The sequence below is a fragment of the Salvelinus sp. IW2-2015 genome, linkage group LG33 (genome assembly GCF_002910315.2).
Source record: "Salvelinus sp. IW2-2015 linkage group LG33, ASM291031v2, whole genome shotgun sequence".
Lineage (NCBI taxonomy): Eukaryota > Metazoa > Chordata > Actinopteri > Salmoniformes > Salmonidae > Salvelinus > Salvelinus sp. IW2-2015.
In genome coordinates this window covers 25,636,370-25,647,974 of record NC_036872.1, presented here as the reverse complement: position 1 = coordinate 25,647,974, position 11,605 = coordinate 25,636,370, and the positions used below count along the sequence as shown (strand labels likewise).

The window sequence follows — 11,605 nt, the reverse complement described above, 5'->3', positions numbered from 1 at the left end:
TTCGGTCTTGCACAGTACCTCCACCCTTTTTCCTCCAAACATAACGATGGGTATTAATGGGGCCCAAAACCGTTTAGTCTTTTTGATTTATCAACTGAGAAGGTAAATCATTCTTACCAAAATGTAGATTTTGGTCCACTAAGAGTAACAAGTTTTTGCAAATCGTAGATCTGGCATTTTTTTATTATGGCGGTTTTTTGGAGCAGTGGCTTCTCATCTTTTGAGCGTTCTTCTCAGGGTGTTATCGCCTCGAAATAGCGATGTTTTTTTTAAACTGGTGGATTACGAATAATTTTTGTTACCTATTTCCTCAGCATCTTCACAGAGGTCCAGTCTTTGCTTGGTTCTATGGGGATGGATATTGAAATGGTTATTGCGCTTACCGTCTTTAGTCGTACCAAAGTAAAGTTCAATGCTCTAGGAAGAAGAAGGGTCCTCCTTCTGAAAGCGGTAATGAATGGCTGCGTGGTCCATGGTTGTTCCTTGGTACTTGTAACGGTGTCCTTCTAGTGTGGATAAGAAGGGAGCGACAGCGAAGCCGTGGTCGAAATGCTTCTGAGTGTTTCGAATTATTTAATGATATCACAAAACAGAACATGAAACAAAAATAAACAAAGAAACGACGATGGAACATGTACCCTCTTTCGACTATTGTGTTTTGGAAAGTTAAGACACTCATGAACGCACGACGATTGTAAATGAAATAACGATATTGTTGAGTCGAATACGAAACAGTACTCGCATGTGTGATGGGTGAAAACCAAGAACACCATCCCAACCGTGAAGCACGGGGGTGGCAGCATCATGTTGTGGGGGTGCTTTGCTGCAGGAGGGACTGGTGCACTTCACAAAATAGATGGCATCATGAGGATGGAAAATTATGTGGATATATTGAAGCAACATCTCAAGACATCAATCAGGAAGTTAAAGCTTGGTCACAAATGGGTCTTCCAAATGGACAATGACCCCAAGCATACTTCCAAAGTTGTGGCAAAATGCCTTAAAGACAACACAGTCAAGGTATTGGAGTGGCCATCACAAAGCCCTGACCTCAATCCTATAGAAAATGTGTGGGCAGAACTGGAAAAGTTTGTGCGAGCAAGGAGGCTTACAAACCTGACTCAGTTACACCAGCTCTGTCAGGATGAATTGGTCAAAATTCACCCAACTTATTGTGAGAAGCTTGTGGAAGGCTACCCGAAACATTTGAACCAAGTTAAACAATTTCAAGGCAATGCTACCAAATACTAATTGAGTGTATGTAAACGTCTGACCCACTGGGGATGTGATGAAAGAAATACAAGCTGAAATAAATAATTCTCTCTACTATTATTCTGACATTTCACATTCTTAAAATAAAGTGGTGATCCTAACTGACCTAAGACAGGGAATTGTTATTAGGATTAAATGTCAGGAATTGTGAAAAAACTGAGTTTAAATGTATTTGGCTAAGGTGTATGTAAACTTCCGACTTCAACTGTATATACACAGAGTATACCAAACATTAGGACCACCTTCCTAATATTGAGTTGCACCTCCTTAAATCCTTCTTTAACCTGRCCCCCCCCCCTTCCTTTAAACTGATTGAAGTGGATTTAACAAGTGACATTAATAAAGGATCATAGCTTTCAACTGGATTCACCTGGTCCGTCTATGTCATGGAAATTTTGTGTATACTCAGTGTATATACCCATTACTCAATGAGTGGAACAAGCGCTTTGCTTGCACATGAGAAAATACTGCAGCTGACAATGAATGAGCGGTAAAAGTAGAAATGTAAATGAGAGAGCGATCCCCTAGCGTTGCGTAACCAACTCTTATCTTAACTCTATGATCTTGGCCAGCTACTGCTTATTAGTCTGCTGCCAAAACTCAAACAACAACAGTCCAAGTCCTTATTTGGATTTCTTCTCACACGAAAGCTCATATTTGACAGACAGACAGACAGCTCTGTCTGTCTCCACTGAAGAAACCTTCCGAGATATGATCAGTGGCTGAGGCCCGTCATTGATCTTCTTGAATTGCAGAAAGAGGGTATGAAGGCTATGCGCAGGAGGGGAGACCAAGGGAGGCAGAAAGAGCTGATCCACAGGGAGGACGGAGAGAGGAGGCTGACCACAAGGGCGGAGAAGAGGGGCAAAGAGGTCTGATCCCGAGCGACGACAAGGAGGCTAGAAGACTGGAGTCCACAGAGGAGAGACGCAGGAGAGGGCAGAAAGGAGGCTGATCCACGGAGGAGACCAAGGGAGGCAGAAAGAGGCTGATCCACGGAGAGAGAAAGGAGGCAGAAAGAGGCTGATCCACGGAGGAGACCAAGGGAGGCAGAAAGAGGTCTGACCGTAACGGGAGGACCAAGGGAGGCAGAAAGGAGGCTGATCTACGGAGGGAGACAAGGGAGGCAGAAACGAGGCTGATCTACGGAGGGAGACCAAGGGAGGCAGAAAGAGGCTGATCCACGGAGGGAGACCAAGGGAGGCAGAAAGAGGCTGATCCACAGAAGGAGACCAAGGGAGGCAGAAAGAGGCTGATTCACGGAAGGAGACCAAGGGAGGCAGAAAGAGGCTGATCCACGGAGGGAGACCAAGGGAGGCAGAAAGAGGCTGATCCACGGAGGGAGACCAAGCGAGGCAGCAGCACTGGCAAGTAGCAGCCTTCTCAATATCTTATTTCAGGCTGGGAATAGAGCTCTGTAGTGATTATTGTTAGTATCACTCCAACCAGAAAGACTATTCCCCTCAGAGCTAATGTTCCTATCTCACATTTGTAGCAAGGAGTATGTTGACAACTGTTATACTAATTGCTTTCACAGCTAGTCATTTATAAAGAAAACATGCTCTGAGACCCTCTATGGAGCTATAGCCAGTCACGGCATCTCTCAGAATAAATGCTCAAACCCTGAAATCATGAGAAAGACGGGAGGCCGATCTGCTTTGATTTTCACCCAATCAAAATAACAGGTTCACCGTTCATGATGTCATGGCAAGACAAAAACTAAGTGGACGTTGATGCTAGTGAAATAAAGACTCCTTTATCGTTCTCCGCTCACTCATATAGGCGTACATAATCAGGTATTAACATAAGATGTTGGTGATCACTAGATCATGCCGATACTAATATGTTGTGAGAAATAGTGGATGTTTGGTTGACCTGCAAGACGGTCTAGGTAGCATGGTGACAGTATGCATTAGCAAAACATTGACTATTATTGGGTTCTCTCTACTGCACTGTACTGAATGTGCCAATGGTAAATAAAATGTCAAACTGCCTCTGTATTTACTACTTCATTCTGAAAGCGAGCATTAGACTAAGTCTTGTGTTGTGAGCTTAGGGAGATGATTTGAGGGGGATTTCGTTAAGGCCCTACTCAGCAAAGCCAACCAATAGACCAGTTGAACTTGATGGGCCCAAGTCCCTGGAAAATGAATAATTTTTGCATACAAGCACATGTTTAAAGGGATTCACTTGAGAGATGTTGATGTAACTGTACAAGTATGAACAAGCAAGCCATTCACTGTCTGTTCTACTGCTCTCTCAGTCAATGAGTGGACTAGGCCAAAAGGAAAAAACACTTACAGGCACTTACTGTTCTTTCTACTTATGTTTCATGATTTGTAATGTAAATCTTTCTCAGGCCTCATTGCCAGCCAGTCATTTAATTTTCTGCAGCCAAATGCCACAATATGTGATCCTAAATTGCAAGGGTGGCAAACAGGGAAACACGTATTATTTCAATAACTACCCTTTTTATTCAACGCTGTATCATTGATTATGAGTGAAAGAGCAGAGAGCAAAGCAGAGCCTGGTCAGACTCAAGAAATCCCATAAACAGAAAGCAAAGCAGCCAGTGGATGAACAGGCAACTTTAACCAGTCAGAAGTCTAATCCTTCTCACCAGGCTTCAGGACAACATCTTAATCACTTGATAATTGCATCCTGCCACTCGCCACACAAAGCAGACCAAGAGAGAAAGGAGGAAGATACAACCCAGCAGCACAACACATCTAGAACACTGACAGTGACATTAGCCAGACTGTTCAATACCTCTCATAGGGAAACAACGACCAAATGAAGAGGGAAACAAAAGGAAAAGCCAGCAGCAGCACACACCACATCTACTACAGTGACAGTCACAGCAACCAAGCTATTCATTACTTCTCATAACGGACAATGACGACTGTTCCGCAGGGGGACCATAAGGGCTGTATGTAACCTCCGCCCCACACATCCTCTGGAGAGAACAAGCGCTTCCTAGGGAGGATATTTAGATCATTTGTCAATATATTGGGCACACAGCCTCAGCAGCACAGCCAAAAGGATGCTATCTCTCCACTTTCTCTCCACTATCGAGCATGACAGTACACACACACACACACACACACACACACACACACACACACACACAACAGCCAAAATGTTTATCTCTCTTACTCTCTCTCCACCACGGGAGAGATGGGTCCCATGGGCCTTAAGAAGCATTTCTTCATGGGACGTGTCAGGCTCTGAGCACCGACGCCTCCGGGGGCCTGCCTGTTAATTAAAAGGGGAGTTGTTGTTTGTAACCGGCTGGCAGCATACAGTATGATGCACTACAGCCATCACTATGAGTGTAACGAAAACACTGAGCGGTATTGCAACATGATGACCATACAACACAGTTTAACAGGCCTCTGGATCCAGAGACCAAATGGTATACTTAGGCAATAAGGCACGAGGGGGTGTGGTATATGGCCAATATACCACATTTAATGGCTGTTGTTACGCAAGACGCATCGCGGAGTGCCTGGACACAGCCCTTAGCCATGGTATATTGGCCATATAGCACAAACCCCAGAGGTACCTCATTGCTATTACCAACGTAATTAGAGCAGCAAAAATAAATGTTTTGTCATACCTGTGGTACACGGTCTGATATACCACGGCTGTCAGCCAATCAGCATTCAGGGCTCGAACCACCCAGTTTATAATGTTGCTTTATGGCTTGTAGTTCAACACAAGTGTTGAGTTGTTATAACTACAGCTTTTAGCAACATCCCAACACTGAACAAGTTACAAGTCTCTAGACCAAATACTATACTGTTGATGTACGGCTTGTACGGTTTGTTCATCCAACACACTGCTGAATTGTTACAGATGCAGCTTCATTTACACCTGCTATAAGGCTTCAAACACACCGACAGTGTCAATGCGCAAAATAGTATGCAGCATCATCTGGATGTGTGCAACAAAAGTTTAACATTCACCTTCCGCTACCATTTCTGTCAAGCCGTCTACACATACAGTTTAACGCATACGTTCAATAAATCCAACATCTGCACCACACCYAAAGCACTGCAACACAATGCTGCACAGCAAACGCAGCGTTTCATTGGAAATGTATAATTCTGGTGTACCAAAATGCAATGATGCCGTCGGTGTGATCGAATCGTAAGAGGAAGCAGTAGGCTACTGGCTGATTGTTTATGACAAGAGAAAATAATATACTATTTTAAGGGATATAATGTAAGACATGTTAACACACAATCTGTGTTAATGTGACAATAAACAGGTCAAAATCCCCCTCCATTACAAATGACTACTGACGGTTAGAGAGAAAAAAGTCAATTCAAGCCTAAACAGATAAACATAAGGATCACCTCTGTGTGGATTAGAGAGGAGGATTTGCCACTCTAGTATCAACGTCACACAAAGAGAGGAGGGAAATATCACATCTCATTTCTATTATGGAAGGTGGATAATGGCAATATTTTCTTATTGTTTCTGTTAGTACATTACCCACGGGGGGACTTTTGAGGGGCTTTAACAGTATTGTATAATTGTCTTAATAGGCATTTGAGAGAGGGCTTTTTATTCTACATGCCTCATCTCCTCACTGACATTTCCAGTCACTATAGCATAGCCATGTTTGACAAAGTAGGCATGTCTTGTTTGTACGGTTAATTTACATAGGTAAGTGGCTTTCRGGGTGAAATGTGGACTCAAAACAAATAAACAAATTATAATCAAACGTGGCCAATGTGGTGGATTGGTTTCTACCATAATGAACTAAGCTATGGGAGCAGAGCAGGTTCCCGCATACATTACACACAACATAAGCTCCAAGAGCAGCAGGCAGCTTTATTCTTTCAATCCAAGGCTGCAATATTACCCACTACTGAAACATGTTTAACGTGAAAGCAAAACACTCACATTCACATAAACATTGTGTACAGTACTGTTGAGCAGCAAGCTATAGAGGTTCAATGAACCCAGAGAAAATGTGAGGTTGATCTCAATATACTGTGAAAGTGCCCAGTCTAATCAGTCTCACTGGCCTGTCATGAACAGGGAGGCCTGTATTGACCATCAGTGAATTATATGAGGTGAAGAACACTCTCTCAACTGTACTGTGTTTATTAGAGAATGATGCAATAGGTCAGTGTGTTATTGAATGGCTAATGGTGCCGTGTCAGTTGTATAATTGATAGGAAATTAGCATTTAACATTCCTGCTTGGCCCTTTCACATAGGCTTTCCAGATGTGTGTCCAACACACACTTAGCTCCATACAAAGTATAACTAACTACCATCAGCCCATTTTCATGCAAATCTGACAACTACTGTTTAGAGAACTGTTTTACTCCATTTCCAACCATTTTAATTGAATTGATTTATGAAAGCTTTATCATGCCAGATTATATATACAGTATATCACAAATGTGAGTACACCCCTCACATTTTTGTCAATATTTGAGTATATCTTTTCATGTGACAACACTGAAGAAATTACACTTTGCTACAATGTAAAGTAGTGAGTGTACAGCTTGTATAACAGTGTACATTTGCTGTSCCCTCAAAATAACTCAACACACAGCCATTAATGTCTAAACCGCTGGCAACAAAAGTGAGTACACCACTAAGTGAAAATGTCCAAATTGGGCCCAAAGTGTCAATATTTTGTGTGGCCACCATCATTTTCCAGCACTGCCTTAACCCTCTTGTGCATGGAGTTCACCAGAGCTTCACAGGTTGCCACTGGAGTCCTCTTCCACTCCTCCATGACGACATCACGGAGCTGGTGGATGTTAGAGACCTTGCACTCCTCTACCTTCCGTTTGATGATGCCCCACAGATGCTCAATAGGGTTTAGGTCTGGAGACATGCTTGGCCAGTCCATCACCTTTACCCTCAGCTTCTTTAGCAAGGCAGTGGTCGTCTTGGAGGTGTGTTTGGGYTCGTTATCATGTTGGAATASTGCCCTGCGGCCCAGTCTCCGAAGGGAGGGGATCATGCTCTGCTTCAGTATGTRACAYTACATGTTGGCATTCATGGTTCCCTCAATYAACTGTAGCTCCCCAGTGCCGGCAGCYCTCATGCAGCCCCAGACCATGACACTCCCACCACCATGCTTGACTGTAGGCAAGACACACTTGTCTTTGTACTCCTCACCTGGTTMCCGCCACACACGCTTGACACCATCTGAACCAAATAAGTTTATCTTGGTCTCATCAGACCACAGGACATGGTTCCAGTAATCCATGTCCTTAGTCTGCTTGTCTTCAGCAAACTGRTTGCGGGCTTTCTTGTGCATCATCTTTAGAAGAGGCTTCCTTCTGGGACGACAGCCATGCAGACCAATTTGATGCAGTGTACGGCGTATGGTRTGAGCACTGACAGGCTGACRCCCCACCRCTTCAACCTCTGCAGCAATGCTGGCAGCACTCATACGTCTATTTCCCAAAGACAACCTCTGGATATGACGCTGAGCACGTGCACTCAACTTCTTTGGTCGACCATGGCGAGGCCTGTTCTGAGTGGAACCTGTCCAGTTAAACCGCTGTATGGTCTTGGCCACCGTGCTGCAGCTCAGTTTCAGGGTCTTGGCAATCTTCTTATAGCCCAGGCCATCTTTATGTAGAGCAACAATTKTTTTTTTCAGATCCTCAGAGAGTTCTTTGCCATGAGGTGCCATGTTGAACTTCCAGTGACCAGTCAGTATGAGGGAGTGTGATGACACCAAATTTAACACACCTGCTCCCCATTCACACCTGAGACCTTGTAACACTAACGAGTCACATGACACCGSGGAAGGAAAATGGCTAATTGGGCCCAATTTGGACATTTTCACTTAGGGGTGTACTCACTTTTGTTGCCAGCAGTTTAGACATTAATGGCTGTGTGTTGAGTTATTTTGAGGGGACAGCAAATTTACACTGTTATACAAGCTGTACACTCACTACTTTACATTGTAGCAAAGTGTAATTTCTTCAGTGTTGTCACATGAAAAGATGTACTCAAATATTTACAAAAATGTGAGGGGTGTACTCACTTTTGTGATATATATATATATTTAACCTTTATTTAACTAGGCAAGTCAGTTAAGAAGAAATTATTATTTACAATGACGGCCTACCCTGATTAGCTGTCTGGCTGAGTACAGCATTCATTCACTTGTAGATGTCACTGAAGGAAGCGACCCTACAGACAGCCTATGCACTGCTCTCCTGGTGGGATCAGATCCTATCTGAGAACCACTTCGCTCAGACTTCCCAGAGGCCTTCATAGTCAGCACCTGTCAGACTGCCATAAGCAGCAAGCACCGGAGGCACGCGTACACATACCTTTCACATCAGAGCATATAATGCACACACGTGCTCACACACACATGCTCACACACACACACACACACACACACACACACACACACACACACACACACGTGCTCACACACACACACACCAGGCCTCTCTCCATCACCCTCTCCTACACACTTCCATGCACTTCACCCTCTGCCCCTCTTAGACACTATCTTCGTTCACACAAAACTCTAGTAAGTGGCATGGAAGGCCTAAGTTAACGGAAGAGCAATGTAATTACTGAGGACCCTGACAGGTTAACCTTGTTAACAGAGGGGAGGTGACAAATCAATGACAAGCTCCCAGTGAGTGAACACTCCTTTGGACATTTATGTCCACAACACCAACAAAAAATAACATATCTTGGACAATATTTCATACTTATGTATGGACTCAAATCTAGTAATAAGCCAATAGGTCAAGCTATGTAATGCAGTCTATTGTACCATGCTGGTGGTATTGTCTCTGTGGGGAACAAGCAGCAATTACAACTGACTGTGTTGCTTACACTCAACTGAGTAGAGTAGTAGCAGGTGTCTATGGGTTTAGTTCCTGACCTTTGCAGCCACAGTCAGCCACTAACAGGCTAAGGAATTATTGCAGATACTATGTAAGTAGGTACACAGGTATTCCCAATACAAATGTCAACTTTGAAGACTTCAACTGTACTTGGAAAGATGTTTCACGTTATTCAATTATACAACGGGTGGCATTCCATCCTGTGTCTGTTCCACTAGTTACCACTGGCTAAATCTGTTTCATGTTATTAGAATAGATCATAATGAGATCTAAGGACAGTGGTTACTTGTATCAAATTCACAATCTCATTTGTAGACTTCAACTTCACCTGAGGTTTAATCACCTTCAAAGCAAATAGAAACACATAATCAAAGACACATTGCACATGTTGGACCATCGAATGAATATGCACACTCCATATGGGCATATGGTTATAGAGGCATAAAATTATGGAAATTGTGTAGTAAAGAGTAAGAAATCTAAAGGGGCTGCAGACCCATGTTGCATAGAACAACAAAAGGCATAACTACAAGGACAAGCCAAAGATCTACAATTCATTCCCTTCCTCAACACGCAGAGAAAAGAGCACATGTTTATATGCTGTCAAACAAACCGTTATGTCAGAGCATGTCATGAATAGCACCTCATTAGTCAAGCTGAAAAGTTATGCTCTTATGCAAATTCTGACGTGTTTGACATGTGTAATTATAAGCCAATCCCCTTACCTCCAGACAGTCCAGGCTGACGAAACTGGCAATGGCAAATCCATCAATGATATCCTCTTCTTGAGAACTGGACTCTCGTCTCTTTCGACGAGGGGGACGTGAGGCTCTGGAAGAAGGTGTCGAGTGTGGAACCTTTTTACCATTCTGGGAGGCGAGATCCCTCCCAGGACTTTGCTCCCTATCTGAACAAGATGAAGGGTTTGGACTGCGGGCATCCCTGCCCACTGCCTCCCGTCTCCGTACCCTCTCACGTTTGGAACGGGATCTCCGGCTCTGCTTCAATTTTCCATCCATTTTAAAAATGTTGCAATGACAAAATCACTCTAGAGCGCCTAACGTAAAGCYGATTCCCTGTGCGAAATAAGATACTATTGTGCTATCACGAGGAGATACGCATGTATAAATAATACATATATATAATAAGATTCACGGAATGACCTTGAATATTTCTCCCGAATACAATAAACAAATGTTAAAATATTCCATGCAGGCGAGGAAGAAGGAACGCAAATCCTCACGTATTTGAAGCGATCCGATACTATAAGGTCGACGCGTTCTTTACATAAGCAGGTGTAAAACGGCGAAATACTTCAAATGTATGCATTCCACTTGCTTTGCAACTTTGTTGCATTGGAAAAACACAATGTTAATAGCTGCATACCACAGACAGCGCAGAGAAATAATGTCGCTGCCCGTTGTTTTCCACTACCCAATCCATGATCCGCTGTCAAAAAAGGACTATAGATAACATCCGTCAAAATGCGTATTAGGTGCTTAACAATTATGTATGAGATAATACATAAGTGGATAATCCTCTCTGCATTGGCGAGTTTCAACGGTTAACCATATTCCTCTGACAAGTTCCGCCGTAGGGTAAACCTTTGCGCGATAAAAGCTACGAGGGCAGGGATTTCCAAGTCTTTCGCTACTTATGCGCAATATTTTCAAAATGATCCTCCGTTTAGCTACTTCAGCATACGACCATCCACTGCATATGATCAAACCCCATAAGCCAAAGGCATCGGCTATTCCAGGCCCGCGTAAGTTATAAATCCACTCTTGAATTCCGTCCTTGGTTGCTCAGTTACTCGTGTCTCGTCGTATTTTTCGTTTTCACATAATGCAAAGCTTTGATAAGTGTCCTTAAAGCGGCAGAGTGATTAAAATCTCCTCTCCCCTCTTTTCCCTACATCTGAAATTAGTGTGCAGTAAAAGCCTCAGAGAGCCGAGATAACTGACGCACTTCCGCCACCTCTGCAAATTACCAGAAGGAAGTGAGCTAGTTTATACTTCTAAATCACGCACAGTAACTTTGTCATGAGGCATAGGCTACAATATTCGCATTACTTTTGTGTAATGCGGCTGGCTACACGTAGTCCTACAGTATGTCTGTCGCAGCCTACGGTCCATGTAGTCGCCCCACTCTGACGTCCTACTGTCAGCGAATAGAAATGCAGCCCAACACTTTAGGCTAGAAAACCTTTCCAACTATGATTCGTGATTTGACTTGCGCTTGTGTGGGGTCAGAAGATTGGTGTTATTCATCTCTTTCATCATTCTAGCCTATTTGATCTATTTGGATACTTGCCAAATTGAATTGTGTGGCACTCTCCAGTGGTGTCCATTCTCCACTACTGATGAATCATGACATGTCATATGTTCTGTAGTCTACATCTCCGTTACCAAGCGCTCAGTTGCAGATAGTCTACTTCACTGAAGCTTATCTTTCTGCACTTCACCTCATCAGATA

The 11,605-nt window shown here is 43.4% G+C and overlaps 1 protein-coding gene across 1 annotated transcript in view; it reads right to left on the bottom strand.

The window, feature by feature from the left end:
- The window catches only part of fbrsl1 (fibrosin-like 1), a 531,885-nt gene extending 520,638 nt beyond the window's left edge, over positions 1-11,247 (bottom strand). Inside the window, 1 exon segment of the mRNA XM_070436990.1 lies at positions 9,856-11,247. Within this exon segment, the coding sequence (XP_070293091.1) occupies positions 9,856-10,149 (294 nt within the window). The 5' untranslated portion in view covers positions 10,150-11,247.
- Between the last annotated feature and the right edge of the window lie 358 nt (positions 11,248-11,605).